At 37.7% G+C, this 21775-nt stretch overlaps 1 protein-coding gene across 1 annotated transcript in view; it reads left to right on the top strand.

The window, feature by feature from the left end:
* AMFR (autocrine motility factor receptor) overlaps positions 1-21775 on the top strand; it is a 61390-nt gene that overhangs the window by 8475 nt on the left and 31140 nt on the right. The window contains exons 2-4 of the mRNA XM_037816505.1: positions 15671-15763; positions 19257-19421; positions 20749-20901. Coding sequence (XP_037672433.1) covers positions 15671-15763; positions 19257-19421; positions 20749-20901 — 411 coding nt within the window. The remainder of the gene's footprint in view (positions 1-15670; positions 15764-19256; positions 19422-20748; positions 20902-21775) is intronic.

The following is a 21775-nucleotide window of genomic DNA, read 5'->3' as shown; positions in this document are numbered from 1 at the left end:
GAGCAACATTCTGGAGAACGCCGTTTTGAAACAGCTACCTGGGAACAAGTGGATGCTAGCCATGTGCCTTCCCAGTGAACAGAGGTTTTCCGGGTGCCAATGGCCTTTCTCCAGTGAAGGTACCCGATTGCTGATGCGTTACCTTGGACACTTTATGGCCTTAAGACTGTAACTGTGTAACCAAATAAACCCCCTTTATAAAAGCCATTCCATTTCTGGTGTTTTGTATTCTGACAGCATTGGCAAACTGCAGCAGTCTCTTATCAGATACATGGTTTCCAAATATTTTCTCCCATTGAGTTGGCTGCCTCTTTACCTTTTTGACAAATTTCCTTTGAGGCACAGAAGCTTTTAATTTTGAGGAGTTCCCGTTTATCTTTTTTTTTCTTTCGTTGCTTGTGCTTTGGGTGTAAAGTCTAAGAAAGTAGCTTCCTAATACTAGGTCTTGAAGATATTTCCCTACATTATCTTCTAGGAGTTTTATGGTACTGTCTCATATATTGAGGTTTTTGATTTACTTTGAGTTAATTTTTGTATAGGGTATGAGGTAGGGATCCTCTTTCATTCTTTTGCTGATGGATATCCAGTTCTCCCAACCCATGTGTTGAAGAAGACTGTTCTGTCCCAGTTCAGTGGATTTGGGGGTCTTTTAAAAAATCAGTTGACCATAGATCTGGGGGTCGCTTTCCGAATTCTCAATTTGATTCCATTGATCAATATGTTTATATTTGTGCCAATACCATGCTGTTTTTTTTTTTTTAATTGAGATTCTTCATATCCCATACAATTATTCAAAGATCCAAAGTGTATAATCAATTGCCCATGGTACCATCATACAGCTGTGCATCCATCACCACAATTAGTTTTTTTTTTTAATTTTTAGAACATTTTCATTACTCCAGAAAAGAAATGAAGACAAAAGTAAAAACAAAAACAGAAACTGAAATCCTCCCATACCCCTAACCACCCCCCTCCATTATTGACTCATAGTATTGGTATAGTACCTTTGTTATTGTTGATGAAAGAATGTTAAAAAACTAATTGTAGTATATAGTTTGCAATAGGTATACTTTTATCCCTATATGCCCTCTATTATTAACTTCTAGTTATAGCATTATACATTTGTTCTGGTTCATGAAAGAGATTTCTGATATTTGTATAGCTAATCACAGACATTGCCTACCACAGGATTCACTATTTTACACATTCCCATCTTTTAACCTCCAACTTTCCTTCTGGTGGCATGCATGACTCTGAGCTTCCCCTTTCCACCTCATTCACACACCATTCAGCACTGTTAGTTATTCTCAGAATGTGCTACCATCACCTCTGTCCATTTTCAAACACTTAAGTTCAACCTAGTTGAACATTCTGCTCACAATAAGCAACCGCTCCCCCATTCTTTAGCCTCATTCTATATCCTGGTAACTTATATTTCATGTTTATGATTTACATATTGTAATTAGTTCATATCAGTGAGACCCTGCAATATTTGTCCTTATGTGTCTGTCTTATTTCACTCAATATAGTGTCCTCAGTGTTTCTTCATCAACCCATTTTTTTAAGACGGTTTTGTTCACTCCCATACATTCCATCCTAAGTAAACAATCGATGGTTCCCTGTATAGTCATGTATTTATGTATTCATCGCCCTCACTACTATCTATATAAGGACATCTCCATTTCTTCCACAAAGAAGGAGGAATAGTCAAAGAAGGTAGAGAGACAAAAGAAAAAGAAAAGAGAAAGAGAAAAAAAAACATGACAACTAGGAAGCAACAAAAGGAAAGATAGCATTAAACTCAAGTAGAATGAAGAGTCAGACAGCATCACCAATGCTGAGTCCCATATCCCTCCTTTATGTCGCCCTCTTATTTGCATTTAGCTTTGGTATATTGCCTTTGATACATTAAAGGAAGCATGATACAATGTTTCTGTTAATTATAGTCTTTAGTTTCCATTGATTGTATTTTTCCCCCAATACCACCCCATTTTTAACACCTTGCAAAGTTGACATTCCTTTGCTCTCCCTCATGTAAAAACATACTTGTACATTTTATCACAATTGTTGAGCACTCTAGGTTTCACTGAGTTATACAGCCCCAATCCCTATCTTTCCTCTTTCATTCTAGTGTCCCACATGCTCCTAATCTTCCTCCTTCAACAACACTGACAGTCATACCTGTTCAGTGTACCCACATTGCCTTGCTACCATCATCCAAGATTGTATTCCAAATCTTTCACTTCTTTCTTTTCCTGTCTGTCTGTAGTGCTCCCTTTAGTATTTCCTGTAACACAGGTATCTTGTTCACAACCTCTGTCATTATCTGTTTGTCAGAAAATATTTTAAACTCTCCCTCATATTTGAAGGACAGTTTTGCCGGATATAGGATTCTTGGTTGGTGGTTTTTCTCTTTCAGTATTTTAAATATATCACACCACATTCTTCTTGCCTCCATGGTTTCTGCTGAGAAATCCACACGTAGTCTTATCAAGCTTCCTTTGTATGTGATGGATCACTTTTCTCTTGCTGCTTTCAGGATTCTCTCTTTGACGTTTGATAATCTGATTATTAAGTGTCTTGCTGTAGGCCTATTCAGATCTGTTCTGTTTGGGGTACACTGTGCTTCTTGGATCTGTCGTTTCATGTCTTTCATTAAGAGAGGAGAAATTTTCGTTGATTATTGCTTCTGCCTCTTTTTTCCTTTTCTTCTTCTGGGACACCCATGGCACATACATTTATGCATTTCATGTTGTCATTCAGTTGCCTGAGACGTTGCTCGTATTTTTCCATTCTTTTCCCTATCCTTTTGTGTATAGGATTTCTGGTGTCTTTTTCTCCAGTTCCTGAGTGTTTTCTTCTGCCTCTTGAGATCTGCTGTTGTATGTCTCCATTGTGTCTTTCATCTCTTGTGTTGTGCCATTCATTTCCATAGATTCTGCCAGTTGTTTTTTTGAACTTTTGATTTCTACCTTGTATTCACCCAGTGTTTTCATTATACACTTCATCTCTTTTGCCATATCTTCCCTAAACTTTTTGAATTGATTTAACATCAGTTGTTTTAATTCCTGTATCTCAGTTGAAGTTTAAGTTTGTTTCTTTGACTGGGCCATAGCTTCGTTTTTCTTAGTGTAGGTTGTAGTTTTCTGTTGTCTAGGCATCTTGTGTCCTTGGTTACCCCAATCAGGTTTTCCCAGACCAGAATGGGCAGATTTTACGCTGCAATCTCAGGCATTTCTCCCAATCCAGGTTGGTATATGATTTGTGGACAGTCACGTTTGTCCCCCAGCAGTTATTCCAGATTATTTACTAGTTGTTTCTGATTGTTTATTAGTTGTTTCAGGGGGACTAACTAATGTCCACTCCTCTCTATGCCACCATCTTCGATCCTCTTACCATGCTGTTTTTACTACTGTGGCTTTATAATAGGCTGCAGAATCAGGAAGTGTAAGTCTTCCCAGTTTGTTTTTCTTTTTTACAATGCTTTTAGAAATTTGAGGCCTCTTTCCCTTCCAAATAAATTTGATAACTAGCTTTTCCAAGTTTGCAAAGTAGATTATTGGAATTTTGATTAGCATTGCGTTGAATCTGTAGATCAGTTTGGGTAGGATTGATATCTTAATGACGTTTAGCCTTCCTATCCATGAACATGGAATATCTTTCCAACTCTTTAGGTCCCCTTTTATTTCTTTTAGTAAAGTTACTTAATTTTCTGTGTAGAGATCTTTTATATTATTGGTTAAGTTTGTTCCTAGGTACTTAATTTTTTTAGTTGCTATTGATAATGCAGTCTTTTTCTTGAGTGTCTCTTCAGTTATGTCATTTCTACTGTATAGGAACATTACTGAATTATGTGCATTAATCTTGTATCCTGCCACTTTGCTGAATTTGTTTGTTAGCTCAAGTAGTTATGTTGTCAGTTTCTCAGGGCTTTCCAGATACGAGATCATATCATCTGCAAATAATGACAGTTTTACTTCTTCCTTTCCAATCAGTTTGGATGCCTTTTATTTCTTTGTCTTGGCGGATTGCTCTGGCTAGAACTTCTAGCACAATGTTGAATAATAAAGTGGTGACAGTGGGCATCGTTGTCTTGTTCCTGATAGAGAAAAGGCTTTCAGTCTCTCACCATTGAATACTATGCTGAGTGTCGTTTTTCACATATGCCCTTTGTCATATTGAGGAAGTTTCCTTTAATTCCTATCTTTTGAAGTGTTTTTATCATAAAAGGATGCTGAATTTTGTTGAATGCTTTTTCAGCATTTGTTGAGATGATCATTTGATTGTTCCTGTTCTAGTTTGCTAATGCTGCTGGAGTGTAAAACACCAGAGATGGATTGGCTTTTATAAAAGGGGGTTTATTTAGTTACACAGTTCCAGTCTTAAGGCCGTAAAGTGTCCAAGGTAACGCATTAACAATCGGGTACCTTCACTGGAGGATGGTCATTGGTGTCCGGAAAACGTCTGTTAGCTGGGAAGGCACGTGGCTGGCATCTGCTTCAGAGTTCTGGTTTTGAAATGGCTTTCTCCCAGCACATTCCTCTCTAGGCTGCAGTTCCTCAAAAATGTCACTCTTAGTTGCACTTGGGGTATTTGTCCTCTCTTAGCTTCTCCGGAGCAAGAGTCTGCTTTCAGTGGCCGTCTTCAAAATGTCTCTTCATCTGCAGCTCCTGTGCTTTCTTCAAAGTGTCCCTCTTGACTGTAGCAGCGTGCTCCTTCTGTCTGATCTCGTATAGTGCTCCAGTAATTTAATTCAGACCCACCCTGAATGGGCAGGCCAACACCTCCACGGAAATTATCCAGTCAGAGTCATCACCCACAGTTGGGTGGGGCACATTCCATGGAAACGCTCAAAGAATTACACTCTAACACTGATCTGTCTGCCCACACAAGATTACATCAAAGATAATGGCGTTTTGGGGGACATAATACATTCAAACTGGCACAGTTCCCTTCTGATTTGTTTATATGTTATATTAAATTGAGTGATTATCTTATGTTGAGCCACCCTTGCATGCCTGGGATGAACCCTGCTTGGTCACGGTGTATGATTTTTTAATGTGTCTTTGGATTCCATTTGCAGTGTTTTGTTGAGAATTTTTGCATCTATATTCCTTAGGGATATTGACCTGTAGTTTTCCTTTCTTGTAGCATCTTTATTTGGTTTTGGTTTTAGAGTGATGTTGGCTTCATAAAATGAGTTTATGTTCCATTTTCTTCAATTTTTTGAAAGAGTTTAAGTAGGAATGGTGTCAGTTCTTTTTGGAAAGTTTGGTAAAATTCCCCTGTGAAGCCATCTGGCCCTGGGCTTTTATTTGTAGGGAGCTTTTTGATGACTGATTGGATCTCTTTACTTGTGATTGGTTTGTTAAGGTCTTCTGTTTCTTCTCTGGTCAGTCTAGGTTGTTCGTGTGTTTCCAGGAAATATCCATTTCTTCTAAATTGCCTAGCTTGTTGGCATGCAGTTGTTTATAGTATCCTCTTACAATTTTTAAAATTTCTTCAGGATTTGCAGTAATGTCCCCCCTTTCATTTATTATTATTGTTTTTTGGGTCTTCTCTCTTTTTGACTTTGTCAGTCTGCTAAGGGTTTGTCAATCTTGTTGATCTTCTCAACCAACTTTTTGTTTTTTTATTCTCTCTATTGTTTTTCTGTTCTCCATATCATTAATTTTTGCTTTAATCTTTGGTATTTCTTTTATTTTATTTGCTTTAGGATTAGTTTGCTGACCATTTTCTAGCTTCTTCAGTTGTTCCATTAGTTCTTTAATTTTATCTCTTTCTTTTTAATGTTTGCATTTACAGCCATAAATTTCCCCCTCATTACCACCTTTGCTGCATCCTGTAAGTTTTGCTATGTTGTGTTCTTGTTTTCATTCATCTCTAGGTAGTTGGCAATTTCTCTTGCAATTTCTTCTTTGACCCACTGATTGTTTAGGAGTGTGTTGTTTAACCTCCAGATATTTGTGAATAGTCTAGATCTTTGATGGTTACTGACTTCTAGTTGTACTCCATTATGGTCAGAGAATGTGCTTTGAATAATTTCTATCTTTTAAAATTTATTGAGGCTTGGTTTAAGTCCCAGCATATGATCTATCCTGGAAAAAGTTTCATGAGCACTAGAGACGAATGTATATCCTAGTCATTTGTGATGTAATGTTCTATATATGTCTGTTAAGTCTAACTCATTTATCACATTTTTTAGGTTCTCAGTTTCCTTATTGGTCCTCTGTTTGGTTGATCTATCTGTAGGAGAGAGTGGTATATTGAAGTCTCCCATGATTATTGTGGATACATCTATTGCTTCCTTCAGTTTTGCCAATGTTTGTTTCGTGTGCTTTGGAGCACCTTGATTGGGTGTATAAACATTTATGATTGTTATTTCTTGGTGAATTGTCCCTTTTATTAATACATAGTTTCCTTCTTTGTCTCTTATGACATCCTTGCATTTAAAGTCTAATCCCATGAGTCCCTGGGATTGGTGAAGGGCTCCTGGCACTTCTGTGTGGCACCCTTGCCTCTAGGCTGTGCACACCACGGGCCCCTGTGGAGGAAGAGTGGATGTCGTCACAAGCCCGCCGAATCCTGAATTCCCTCAAGAAAGCTCTCAGTTGCGGGGCTGCGAAGGGTCGTCTCCCTAGCCAACTGCAAAGATGGCTGCATGGGGCGTGGAAATCTGCCCCTTCTTTGCTCATCTGCCTACTCCAACCGCCAGTCCCTGGCAAGAGGGCTCTTAGCCACGAGTCTGGAAAGGATTATCACCCGAGGCAGGAGCTGAGGAGTGTGTTCCCCTGGCGTGGAAGGCTGCTCTCCTCCGCACTCGTCAGCTGGTTCCAACCGCCCATTCCCCGGCGGCATTCTGGGCGGAACACTCACTGGTCTTAAACACAGTCTCTTGGCTTCTCCAAGTGCACACTCACTATGGGTGTGGAAGTCCCTGTCCGGCCGGTGGAACCCTGGAACTGCTGTTCTGGAGTGCGTTCTGTCCTTTATCTAGTGTTTTTCACGGAAGAGAATTTTGCTCTCTCTCTCCTAATCTGCCATCTTCTCAGAATTCCTGGTGATGTTTTAAAAGTTTTTGCAGTACTATATATATGAGAAACTTTTCTGATGTATTTTAATATAGTGGAAATACTGTGTTCTAAAAGGATAACTTATCACTTAGGTCACTGTTACTCATCAGTGTCCTGTCATATGGTGAGAAAGATAACGTGGAATTTCAGAACTGGTCATACTCGTGTAGTAGATTCAAATTATCTTGAGGATTCCATATAATGTTAGTAAATAAAGAGCTGTTGAGCTAGTTTTACTGGCTTCATCGTGTTCCACTGAACGGATAGTATCTTGAAGTAGTCTCACTGATGGACGTTTAAATGCTTTCCATTTTTCTGCTATTATAAACAATGCTCCAGTGAACCTTTTTATACTTAGATCAAAGTTTGGATTCTGTCTACTAAGGAAAAATTATCTACCTGTATAAAACAGATTAAATGAAGTTACCACCTTTACTGTTGTTTAGATGAATAAGATACTGTTTCCGATTAGACTTGCTGCTAAGTGAGCCTCAGTATGATCATTGGAGGGGGAAAGGTTTGTCCCAAGATTCTGTGGGCTAAAGTGTTGATTCTGTAAAAACATCACTGGTGACCTAGAGGGATCTGATTTGGAATATGCTTTTTAATGAGGAATGCTGTAACTATGTTTCTTTCAGTGTTGGCAGTTTTTCAAGCCTTTGTCCAATTTTGAGGTTAAGAAGTTATCATACAGAACATTTGTGAAATTTTGACATTTTTCTATAGATTAGAGTAGTTAATTGTTAAGTTGCTTAAAAAAACCTTTGTCAGACACCCCTCATAATCTTAATTAAGTTGCTTCCAATCATGTGAAGCTTTGGCTTTTATATGAAATTCACAAAGGTTATTTTTATTTATCTCTTTTTATATAAATTCTCTTTTACTATCAGTATTCTTTCTTAAATCTCATTTTTTTTCCTTCTTATCCATGCTAATTTGTAATTCTTCCATTTTAATTACAACAGTAAATGGTTATTCTTGGGTGATGGGATTCTGAGGGACTTTCACTTAACTTCTTTTTTGGAATTCAAAGATAGAAACTTTTTATAACACATACCTTATTTTTGAATTTAGAAATAAAAATCTTTTTCGTGTTTAACTGAGAAATAGCAAATAATACTTTGTTTTTTGTTTTGTGAGGATGTTGTTTTAGATAAAGAAGTAATTAAGTGACGCTATGTATTATTTGTTCTCCTTTATTACTCTTTATTAGATCTCTTACCGTGATTTACCTCATGTTGATTCTAAGTGAAAGCTCTTTGAATGCAGTGCCCAGATCTTCTTCGTTTTTCTAACTTCCCACATGTCTTGGACAAGTAGATGATATATGTGTTGCATTTAATTCTTGACTTTATATACCTACATGCAAAAACAGGAAGGGTGCTTTAAAAATATCCTGTTGTTAGAGTATGGGTATGTGTGGCTGATTTTATAAATCCTGTTTGGCTGGGGGGGGGGTGGTTGTGGTTTTGTCTTATAACATTTCTCATAATTAACATGATCTAGGTTCTGATTGACTGGTTTAGAGCACATCTGTTTCATCTCCCCAAAAATGAGTATTCCAAGCCATCAGGAACATTTTGAATAGGGCTGTTCCACAGGGACTCATGAATTAAGGGTATAGGGTGTTTGGGAAAACTAATTTTTTTTTTCCTGGCTATTTGAAGGATTTAACTGTCAACAGGTTACAGGTTTTTGTTTGTTTCCTTTGCTTTTTGTATGTATGTTTTTTGTTTTTGTTTTTGTTTTTGTTTTGGTATGGAATTCTCTCTGTCTTTTTTTATTAGAGAAGTTGTACGTTTATAAAACAATCATGCATAAAATATAGGATTCCAATACACCACCCCACTACTAACACTTTGCATTAGTGTGGAATATGTGTTACAATTCATGATAGCACTTTTAAATTAATTGTATTTTTTTTAACAGTAGTTACCTTTGTTAGCAATTGAGGAAAGATTATTGATAGTTCTATTTTCCATTATTTATATTAGGTGTATTTTTTCCCATATACAGCCCTATTATTACCACCTTGTTTTAGTATTGTACATTTTTTATAATTCATGAGAGAACCTTCTTATAATTTTATTATTAAGTATAGTCCATTGTCTACAGTAGGGTCCACTGTGTTGTACACTACTATGTTTTATGTTTTAATTTTTATTCTAGTGATGTATACAACCTGAAGTTTCCCCTTTTAACCACATTCACCTGTACTGTTCAGTGCTGTTGACTGTACTCCCAGTAATTGCTACCATCACCACCATCCATTTCCAAACCTTTACTATCAGCATAAATAGAAATTCTGTAAGAATCAACTCCCTATTCTCTAACACCAGTGTATCTCCTGGTAACTTATATTCTAGATTCTAACTCTAATTGCTTATTACAATTAGTTCATAGCAGTGCGATCATGCAGTATTTGTACTTTTGTGTCTGGCTTATTTCACTCAACATAATGTCCTCAAGGTTCATCCATGTTGTCACATTCATCAGGACTTCATTTCCTTATTATGGCTGAATAATATTCCATTTTATGTATATACCACTTTTTGTTTATCCATTCATTGGTTGATGGACACTTGGTTGTTTTACTCTTTTGGCAATTGGGAATAATGCTGCTGTGAACATCAGTGTGAAAATATCGGTTTGAATCCCTGCTTTCAGTTCTTTTGGAAACAAACCTAGTAGTGGAATTGCCAGATCATACGGTAATTCTATACATAGCTTCCTGAGGAACTGCCAAACTGTCTTCCACAGTGGCTGCACCAATTTACATTCCCGCCAGCAATGAATGAGTGTTCTATTTCTCCACAACCTGTCCTACACCTAGTTTTTTTTTTTTTTTTTAAATAGTGGTCATTCTAGTAGGTGTGAAATACCTAATTGTGGTTCTGGTTTGCATTTCCCTAATAGCTTGTTACATTGAGCATCTTTTCCTGTGCTTCTTAGCCATTTGTATTTCTTCTTTGGAAAAATGTTTGTTCAAGTCCTCTGCCCATTTTTTGAGTTGTCTTTTTATTGTTCAGTTGTAGGATTTCTTCTTATATTCTAGATATTAAACCCTCATTGGATATGTGGTTTCCCATTGAGTAGGTTGCCTTTTCACTTTATTGACACTGTCCTTTGAAGCACAAAAGTTTTTAATTTTGAGGAGGTCCCATTTATTAATTTCGTTGATTGTGTTTTAGGTGTAGAGTCTAAGAAACCATTGGCTACCACAAGATCTTTCTTTTCCCAATTCAGTGTTATTGAGATATATTCACATACCCTACAGCCATGCACAGTGTACATTTGTTCACAGTACCATCATATAGTTGTGCATTTATCACCAAAATCAATTTTTGAACATTTTCATTACTCCAAAAAAATAAAAATAAGAATAAAAATACAAGTAAAGAACATCCAAAACATCCCTTTTCCCCATCTCCCCTATTATTCATTTAATTTTTTGTTCCCATGTTTCTAATCTTCTGTCCATTCACTGGTTAAAGGGAATGTGACCCACAAGGTTTTCACAATCACACGGTCTTCAAGACTCAAAGATACTGGGTTGCAGTTCAATAGTTTCAGGTATTTCCTCCTAGCTATTCCAATACACTAAAAACTAAAAAGGGGTATCTATATAATGCATAAGAATAACTTCCTGAATGACCTCTCTATTCCATTTCAGATCTCTTAGCCACTGAAACTTTATTTTGTTTCATTTCTCTTCCCCCTTTTGGTCAAGAAGACTTTCTCAATCCCACGATGCTGGGTCCAGGCTCATCCCCGTGAGTCATGTCCCATGTTGCCAGGGAGATTTACACCCCTGGGAGTCATGTCTCATATAGTGGGGAGGGCAGTGAGTTCACCTGATGAGTGGGCTTAGAGAGAGAAGCCACATCTGAGCTACAAAAGAGGTTCTCTGGGGGAGATTCTTAGCTACCATTTTAAGTAGACTTAGCCTCCCCTTTGCAGTAAAAGCTTCATAATGGCAAGCCCCAATATCGAGGGATCAGCCTTCTAAGTTGGTAGTCCCCAATGCTTGTGAGAATATTAGGAATTCCCCAGGTGGGGAAGTTTAATATTTCCGCATTTTTCCCCAGTCCCCCAGGGGGGCTTTGCAAATACATTTTTATTCTCTGCCCAGATTACTTTGGGATATATCTGGGTTTCACACTAATCTGTACAAACCAACCAGATCTCACTCCCTATTCAAAGTTCCATATAATTATGGTGTTTGATTGAATTGACTGTACAAGTTAAATTATTTAGTGTGCTACAGAGAATACAGATTTTGCACCAAATAAACATCTCTTCCTTTGGTGCCACACGGAAGTCGAAGTTTTAAAACACGGTTAATATCATCCTCTACCGTTTAGTCTCAACCAAGTCCATTTCATTCATTTCTCTGATCAAAGCCTGATCTCCTTTTCAGCCTCTTTACTGTTACTGCATTGGGCAGTGCTGACACTCACAGCTGCCAAACTCTGACTCCGAGTCCCAGGTGCCACACAGACACTTGAAGGTCCAGGGACCAACCAAGTCACACACAAACAGCTCAGCATCTCAGAATTTAGAAATAACTGTTAAAACTCATGAATGTATTTGACTGCTGTAAGAGCTTACAATCTAGGAACCTTTACATAAGCCTCCTCCAGATAGCCCATGCTCCCAGATTCAATTCTCAGAGTTTGCACATTATTGTTAGTCCATATTAGTGAGGCGTTGTAATGTTCATCTTTTCATTTGTGGCTTATTTTACTCAACCTACTGTCCTCAAGGCCATTCACCTAGTTGCATACCTCACAACTTCATTCCTTCTTGCTTCCTTTCAATATTCCACTGTTCACCATTCCATTTATCAGTGGATGTACCCTTAGGCCACCTCCATTCATTGCAAATCATGAATACTGCTGCTACAAACACCAGTGTGCAGATATCCACTCGTGTCCCTGTTCTCAGTTCCTCCAAGTATACAACCAGCAACAGAGTTGCAGGACCATATGGCGTACATAGTGTCCTGTGGAACCACCACACTGCCCTCCAGACGGGCTGCACCATTCTACTTCTTACCAACAATGAATAGGTACGTCTGTCCCTCCACATTTTCTTCAGCACTCTTTTCCCTCTGTTTATTTTTTAAACAGTTTTATTCACACCATACAATCCATCCTAAGTAAACAATTAATGATTCCCAGTATAATCACGTAGTTATGCATTTACCACCACACTCCACATGAGGACATTTCCATTTAGTTCTATGCTGTGATCTCAGCTGTTCCACCCTTTCCAGACTGGTGTATGATGTGTGTCCGGTCATGGATGTCCCCAACAGTTATTATAGACTATTTACTAGTTGTTTCTGGCCATTTACTAGTTTCTCTAGAGGACTAACTGAATTCCACAACTCTTTATGCTGCCATCTTGCTCTGCCTCTCACCTCTATGGTTTCATCTCAGAATTTAGAAATAACTGTTAAAACTCATGAATGTTTTTGGCACTAAGTCTTATTGTGGAGCCCTTGTATGTGACAAATTGCTTTTCTCTTGCTGCTTTCAGAATTCTTTTTATCTTCAGCATTTGACATTCTGATTAGTATGTGTATTGGAGCAGGTCTATTATGATTTATTCTGTTTGGGTACTTTGCATTTCTTGGATATGTGTATTTATTTCTTTCATAAGAGTTTGGAAATTTTCAGCCATTATTTCCTGAATATTCTTTCTACTCCTTTTCCCTTCCCTTCTTCTGGGATACCCATGACACATATGTTTCTGTCATTCAGATCCCTGATACCCTGCTCAATTTTTTTCATTCTTTTCTCTATTTGTTCTTCTGTCTGTAAGATGTCAATTTTGCTGTCTTCCAGTTTGCTGATTCTCTCTTCTGCCTGTTGACACCTGCTGTTGTATGCCTCTAGTGGATTTTTAATCTCTTCTGTTGTGCCTTTTATCCCCATAATTTGTTGTTTGTTTTTATACTTTTAGATTCTTTATGCTAGCGTATTATCTTCTTAATATCCTTTATTTCTTTAGCCGTATGTTACTTCATCTCCTTGAGTTGATTTAGGAGATTATTTTGAATATCTTTGCTTAGTTGTTCCAAAGTCGGTCTCCTCTGAAGTTTTAATTGTTTCCCTTGATTGGGCTATATCTTCTTGTTTCTCAATGTGGCCATAGTTTTTTGCTGATGCCTTGGCATCTGATTATCTTGATGGGTTTACTCTGAAGGTTAGTTTTTCTGTTGCCTAGGGTTTTATTGTTGGTTGGCTTTGTGTTAAGATTCTTCTTTGATGCTGGGTTCAACTTGATCTAGACCTTTAGAATAGCCTGTGTTTGATCAGATTTTTTGCAGCTGTTCATCTGCTTGTGGCCCTGGATATGAGGTACAGTTTTTAAGATTGCACTTTCTGTGCAATTCTTTCACCTGCAGGAGCAAACTTCCCTTCCTCTTTTCCTTCTCTGGGAGTCTTGATCTGTTCTGTTCGTTTTTGTTTGGCTTCTATCATTTTTTTACACTCCTTTCTTTGTCTCTTGTTGCTTTTGCTGGAGGGCAGATTTTGGGAGCAGGGTCACCAAAAGGGAGAGAACTTTCCTGAGTCAGTATTTCCCTGCCAAAACAGGGCCAAGGACTGACAAAGGGGGTTCAGACTGGTTCCAAAGTGCCCTGGGGAGGGAATCAGGAAGGACTTCAAAAGCCTCTTTGAAGGGTTCCCAAAGCTGTGCTTTCTTGCCCAGCAAATACAGCCATTCGTCCTACTCCTCCCTGCAGCCCTGTGGGAAGCACCGCATCTTTAAATGTCGGGAACTCTGTCCCTGTTGGAATTGGGGTTGAAACAGTGACTGCTGCCGCCTTTGTCCAGGGTGGGTTGAAACAGTAGCTCAGAGCCAGTACCCAGCGATCCGTCGTCGCTAATCAAAAGCCATGATCAGTGATCAACCATGCCGACTCCTTCAGTTGGAGAATAGATTTTTATATCCCTTTCTTTCTCTGGCAGGCTAACCAGGGACTGAACCCCAAAGCTGCCAGCTGTGAGAGTGGGGGATGGGCACCAGCAGCCACTGCACGCAGATAGCAGCTCACTGTTCTCCACCGTAGTTTATCTGCCTTTCCCTCTCACTCTTCTCTGGATGCTGTACAGTGTTGTTCTGGCCTCTGGAACCCCAAAACAGTTGTTCCAGACAGTTTCTGTGTGTTCAGCAGCTGTTTTGGTGGAAAGACTGAGTCCTACTTTGCCATCTTCCCCAGAAGTTGTCCTGTTACAGGTTTTTGTCTTTTGTTTTCCAGAAGAAATGTTTTTGCTTCAATACTTAAAAATATTACGCACACCCTTACCCCATTGGACAGAATAGAATTAAGCACAATTTAATGTTTTTGTAATCAATCAGAGCTGCCACTGTGTGTTCTACCACAGGCAGAATAGGTAATGTGAGGGGAACCTGAAGAGATCTTGAGACCTATGGTACTGGAGCTTGCGTTCTTAAATTACTCTCTTCCATCACTTTCCTTTTTATTTTAATCCTTTGCTTCTTTTAAAAGTAGAGGGAGTAATGACCAGGGGAGAGGAATATGACCACCTTCCTGTAAACTTTGTGCCTCAGAGGCTGAGCCAGTCGTTACATTGAGTTGGTGGTGGTCATTTTAATTTGTTCCAATGAAAGTCGACTTTACTCTCTTTACCAAAGTTCTTGTGTGTTGTTGTTGTTGTTGTTCTTGTTTTTGGAGTCATTCAGAGTTTTAAAAATCATTTCAACATCAAGTAATGTGTTACTCCACAGTAGCTTTTTGGTCAGGCCACTCAACTCTTCCATTTTGTAAGCGTAAGATTTCTTGTTCAGGTGTAAGGATAACCATCTCTTAATTATTTAAAAAAAATTTCCCCACAGACTGTTGAAGAAAGCCTCAGTTTTACATTGGTGTCACATGATTGCCCTTCAGTTCTCAGCCCTTCCTGCTGGTTTTTTTCTTTCTTCTTCCTGGTTTCCTGATTTCAGCTCCCTCTAATGTTCCAGAACCTTGACTTTGAGGCCACCACCAAGTATGGAGGACAGCTATGTTTTGGTTGAATATTGTCTCATCACAACACATTAAAAAAAAAAGACATTTTTCATTTTCAGTTGGTCTTGTGACTTCTTTGTGACTATCAACCCCCCCCCCCCATTTGTTTGGCAGGGCAGAATGTTTGGGTGCTAGATTTTACTAGCTAGATTCCATGATAACAACTTCAGTTTCTAGAACAGCTTTCTCCAGAGCTATCGAAATCTTAACGTAGGAAATGGTGACCCTGGGAGAGTGTTGTCTCCACTTTACATACAGCTCAGTTAAGACTGAATGGGAAGGTGGTCAACTGGAGTGTACATATTGGGACAGCAAACCGAATTAACTGTTGAGCTGGTGCTTCCCCATTCTCACCTCTACCCCTACCCTCAAAAATAAAGCATGACCCCTACATTATTACTTATCTTGCACTGATAGAGAAGTAGAAAGGCTCAATCATTGGAAATGATGGCTGAATTCTGAAATAAAATTTTTATTTTTCTGCTTTTTTTTATCTTCTGCTGCTTTTGTTTTTTAGCAGAAGAAAATGAACTTCCTTTCTTTGGTTTGTACACAGGTCCTGGTAAATACTGCTTGCTGTGTTTTGATGTTGGTGGCTAAACTAATCCAGTATATTGTGTTTGGTCCTCTTCGAGTGAGTGAGAGACAGGTAAGTCAAGCACAGGTGACATAGCAAGGATGGATTCTTAACCAGATTTAAAAAAAACTTTTTAGGTGATACAATTTCAGACTTAGAGAAACGTTGTTAGCATTTTCCCCATTTGCTTTAATATTTGCTTTATATTAACATCTACATATTTTTTCTGATCCATTTGATATTTATGCATATCATACCTTTTTACTTCCAAATACTTCATTATATGTTTCCGAGGAACAAGGACGTTTCCTTATATAACCACAGCACAGCTATCAAAATCAGGAAATTTAGCATTGATTCAATACTTTAATCCACATCAGTCCCTGTTCATTGTAGCTAATTGTCCCAGTATTGTCCTATTTTTCCCCATGACTTTTCTAAATGTGGTTTTTAAAGAAGCATAGATTTGTTCTAGCTTGAATGATCATAAGTATCAATCTCTAGAATATGGTTTCTTTTCCAAAAGAATTTACTGAGAGATTTTTTTTCCTTCAGAAAAGTAAATTAAGATTCATTGGTTTATAAGGAGAAAATGAGATGACTTATTCTTGCTTTAGGTGAGATTGGCATTTGAACATGACTCTTAGCATGTATATATAGGCAGGGGACATTCAATCAAGATTATTCCACAAGCACACTGTATAGATTGGCAGCTCCTTAAAAATTTTAGTGGGTAGAGTATAGAATGGTGTGCTTTAAAATAAGAATTTAGAACTGATCTTCAAAACAACATCAGAATAAAAAAACTATTTTATTTTATTTTATCCTGGAGCTAAGACACAGGAACCTACTACATTATGTGTACAACAGTGGCTTCACTGCATTTTCAGAATACAGTGTTCTAGTCTCTCCTTAACTATCCTTTCAACCCAAATTTCCTCAGTAGAACCTAGAATTTTTTTTTAGGTTATAAAAACTTCTTTTGATACTCAAAACTCTTGATTTGCGGTCCAGAAATTTGTCAGGCTGGGCATGCCCTCCAGTTGTTAGTGGATTGATCTGACCCCAATAGGGAGATCAGCATTTTTCCCTAAAATGTTAGGTATCTGGTCAAAATTTACAGAAAGCATAACCTTGTAGTATTTCAGAGATTTTACAGTATTTAGAAATAATCATAATGAGCGTATTTGTTGCCCAGCTCTGTTTTCAGGTTTTTCAGTATATATCACATCTTTCATGCTGTTCTGTGCTTATTCTAAGATTAATGTCATCTAGTAGTATTTATTAAGCAACATTTTGACATAGAATTGACATGGTCTTTGCTCTGTGAGTGCTGTAGGTTCAAGAATTAGAGTAACGTTAGAGGCAAAGTTATTACATTACTAAAATGGAACAAATATTAAAAGCTTAAGTGGAGTTTCAGAACAAGAAGTTATGTTTTTTTTTTTTTAAACACTTTATGCCTAAACGCTTTACATATATTAATTCATTTAATCCCCATAGTGAATGAGGGGATTATTCTAAGACCCATTTTATAGCTAGGGAAACCAGAGCCACAGGGATGTTATGTGAGTTGCCCAAAGCCACACAGTAACAGAGCCAGGATTCAAAACTGGGACTCAAGATGTCTTAGGTTCACCTTGTACTTTTCCTACCTCAGATCTGTAAACAGACATTCACCAAGGATTCCAAGTTCATTTTATTGGAAAATGGTATTCAGAAAACAAGGTCTACATGGTATACGTGTTCATTCCTCCTGAGATCTCTTTACCGTTTTGATGGATATGGTTAGGGAATACTCTCTGATTTTCTTTCCAGTTTGTTTTGTTTTCTGACTGTACAAAGGATGTGTTTCAAATGTTATTGAAATGATTCTTATCTTTAAGTAGTCACCTTATCAATTTGATATATATTTAGGTTCAATTATTTCTGTTTATATTCAATTTAGTGTTTGCTTTTATTTTTATTTTTGAATTTATAAAACATTTACACGGTTCAAAATGATGTTAAAAAAAAAAACATACTCAGAAGTTGTGCTTTCAGCCTTAAGACTTATTATTTCACCCAGTTCCCATCCACCTCCATAGATGCCTTAAATAGTATATTTTACTCTCTGGTGTGGCTAGACACCCTCCTCCCCAACCATCCATCACCCTTTTTTTTTTTTTTTAAAAAAAAAAAGGAATGTAAAAAAAGTTTTTTAATTCAGAACATAGGAAAGAGTATAGGAAAGTTATACGCTGGTGGGAGTATACGTTAATACAACTTTTTGGGAAAGCAGGTGGACATTATGTAATAAAAACTATAAAGCAGTTTGTAAACCTTTGATTCAGTACTGCTGAAGAAATCAGAGCATACAAAGATATGCACAAAGATGTTCATTACAATGTTTTCTAAATAAAAAAAATTAAAAAGTTTCAGTGTTCACCTGTAACCATTGAAATGAGATATTATTAATATCAATATTCAGAGAATATTTACTGACATTGGGAAGTGTATCAGGGTTTTTTAGGGAAACAGAACTGACGAGATCACTGTAAATATTATGAGATTTCTATAAAAATCGTCTCACGTGAATGTGGAAATACACAAGTTCAAATTCTGTAGGGCAGGCTACAAGCTAGGAACTCCAAGGAAGGTTTTTGATGAATTCCCCAGGAGAAGCTAGCTGACTGAAGTAGAGATGGAAATTCTCTCTTCTGATTGCTGAAGTCATCACTTCTTTTAAAGCCTTCAACTGATTGGATGAGACGTCTCTCATTGTTGAAGGCGGTCTCCTCAGTTGATTGTAGATATAATCAGCCATCAATGCAATCAACTTACTGATGATTTAAGTCCATGAAATGTCCTCATAGTAACATCAGGCCAGTGCTTGCTTGACCAAACACCAGGACACCATCACCTGGGCCAAGTTGACACATGAACCTAACCATCATAGTTAAGGTTCTCACACTATGAGAAGTGAAATAAAGCAGTATACAAAAATTAATGTGTTTTGCACATAGGAAGAAGAAAAGATGCATAAAAATGTTAAGGCAACATTTTATTTTAATTACCTTTGTATTTTGTCATATTTTGTTGACTGTGGTCTGGCAAATGAGTGTGTATTATTTTTTAATAAGAAAAATGTTTTTTTTTTTAAAAAAAGAAAAATCAAGTCTAATGTTTTCAATTTTAAGAATCCAGAGAACAGAAGTGTTTGAAATATTTGTAACCCTTACCATGCTTTTCCATTGTGCATTGAAATATGTTGTTTTGATTTTTTAATACGTAAGGTACTAGATTAACATCCCTCCCCTTCTTAATAGGTTAAAAAAAAAATTGACAGTAATTCCATGATTGATTTAGGGTTACAGTTCAAAGTCTGCAGATCGTTTTCTGGGTACCTTGTCTATGTTGTTCTTCAGAGTGCTGCTTTTTTTCCTTTGCCTTCTGTTTTCTTGTGGAAAGTGTTAGAAAGCTACGTGCAGAATATTTTCTTCATAGAAACTGGCTTTTGTTTTAACTTCTGTTAAATGGGTTAAGTGTGATGGTACTCACCTTTATAAACATTTTTTCCTTTTAGCATCTCAAAGACAAGTTTTGGAATTTTATTTTCTACAAGTTCATTTTCATTTTTGGTGTGCTGAATGTCCAGACAGTGGAAGAAGTGGTCATGTGGTGCCTCTGGTTTGCTGGACTTGTATTTCTACATCTGATGGTTCAGCTCTGCAAGGACCGATTTGAATATGTGAGTTTTTAGCCCAGTTCTTTGCTTAGTCACATGTTTACCTGATTTGAAATGTATGGTATGAAAGAGCCAGACAGGCTCACTCGTGGTAGCTCTCGAGGGGAAGCCTCCTGGATCAGGTACCCGTTCCCTATTTCTTGAGGAACTTCCTGCAGTGGCCGAGGGATTCAGGATCAATGTCTCCCAGAGAGATTTCCTCCCTTCTGACATTGTATATTACATTACTGCCCACGTGGGGTGAGCTAACCTACAAACATTGCATCAATCACAGTGCAAGGAAATCTTGTTATATAAAATGTATCAACACTGGTCTCCTGGATATTTTCTTTCCTTTCCTCTTTCTAATTTTCCCTCTTACATTGATTTCTTGAAGTTCTTTTGACTAATATGCTATTCCCTCCAGACCAGGACTGAATTAACACTCTCAGCTGCCTTAGTCCCCCAGAGAAGCAGAATCCTTTTCTGTCTGGTAAAAGATCTGCCTCTCGGCTTCAGATCAGGACTGTGCAGATGAACCCTCACTCATTAGTGCTCCCGAACTAATCTCTCGTGGATCTTTAGTAAATGTGCACCTATGGTGCTGTGCCTCATTCCGACCCACACCAGGGCCTGGTTTATCCTGTTCTTTACCCAGTTCTCATGGACCTGGTGGCTCTTGAACTGCTATGTGAATTAATCTCACTCTTAAAGCCTTAAGCTCTTTCACAATTCAACCTCCTATCCAGGTCAGTGGGCGCTTCTATCCTTCCAAACTGGTTTCTTACCTATACCTACTTCCTCAGAAGTCACAGCTCCAGGCCTCCTTTTCCAAGCTATTGCCTTTTCTCTCTAATATTAACATAACATTGTAATAGTCGTAAGTCTGTATTTGAATTACAACTCAGTTGTCTTAGCCTGTGCAGGCTAGGAATATCTCCAATTGATTTTTGGGTATGAAGGCCAGAGAGAAATTGAGAAAGACAACAAACCATAACACTGTTCTGCATCCTGTCGAATGTTAGAAGACAGAATTACATACCCTTGGAAAATTGCTCCAAAGTCTTATCATCTTGGTGGTAACAGGATCCTTAAATATATGTGATGAAATATAATGTGTATTTTTATATTTGATAAATTAAATCATAAAGATCTTTATTAGCTCATACTCATATTTAGGTAGGTTGAAGCATTATTGTCCATATGGTTACAGGATGCTATTCTGTGCCATTTGGCCCTTCAGCTAAGTACAAATCCCCAAGCAAAGAAGCCAAGATTAACTCTGAGCTTCTCAGTGAAGTTGCCACGGAGAAGAGACTAAGCTTCCTTACTCTTGTTTTGTACGTTTCAGCTTTCCTTCTCTCCCACAACACCGATGAGTAGCCATGGTCGAGTACTGTCTCTGTTGATTGCTATGCTGCTTTCCTGCTGTGGCTTGGCAGTCATCTGCTGTGTCACAGGCTATACTCACGGAATGCACACCTTAGCTTTCATGGCTGCAGAGGTAAGATGCCGGACAGTGCTTTTGGCTCTGATTACATTCCTGTATATTTTCAAGGGAGCTAGAGGATTACTGTCAGATTATTTCACCTGTGAAGTGACTGTTGGATATTTTGGTCTTTTATTTTAAGCGTTATATGTGTGTGTGTGTTGTTTTTTTTTTTAATGCAGTTTTATTGAGATATATTCACATACCATAAAGATCATCCAAAGTATACAATCACTGGTCTGAATGCTTCTGTGTGTGCTATTTTATGTAATCTTTGGTACAACCTAATAATTATTTTTTGTTATCACTTATTTAATGCTTTCTAAATGCCAGTCATAAAAGTTCTAGTAGATTAATCTAGTAGATTAAGAAGAAATTTTTTTTTAATTTATATAATATAAAATACTACAGAGGACTTGTTTCCTTATTTATTTCCTTTATTCTCTTTTCTTGGGTGTGAACAAAAGGGGTGCACAAGCATTAGCTAGCAAACAGGTGCTCATTTCCAGGACCATATACCTAAATTATACTTATTGGTATAGGGTCACCAAGTATTCAGATTCCCCTTTAGGGAATGAATTGTGATGCAATGCTGTGTAAAGTAAAAGTGAATGTGAAACTAGTAGGAAGAGCACCAAGACTGTAGAAGGCATCCCCAAGAGATGGACAGGTGTCACCCTCTGACAGGAAAAGGCTCACTAAGCACTGAGTTTCCAGGTCATGCGAATGTTCCTTGGAAGTTTGAAGGGTAAGTAGAAAAAATGGTTGGTACCCTTGGGCCATGTGCTTTTTGTTAATTGAACTAAGGAATGTTTGTTTTCCATCATTTTATAAAGGTGAGTTTGGCCTGAGCAATCATAATAATGAAAGAAAAAAATACCTTTTTTTT

This window comes from Choloepus didactylus, chromosome 22, assembly GCF_015220235.1.
Source record: "Choloepus didactylus isolate mChoDid1 chromosome 22, mChoDid1.pri, whole genome shotgun sequence".
NCBI classification, from domain to species: domain Eukaryota; kingdom Metazoa; phylum Chordata; class Mammalia; order Pilosa; family Megalonychidae; genus Choloepus; species Choloepus didactylus.
The sequence above is the reverse complement of the archived record's forward strand: the minus strand, read 5'-3'. Positions and strand labels throughout refer to the sequence as shown.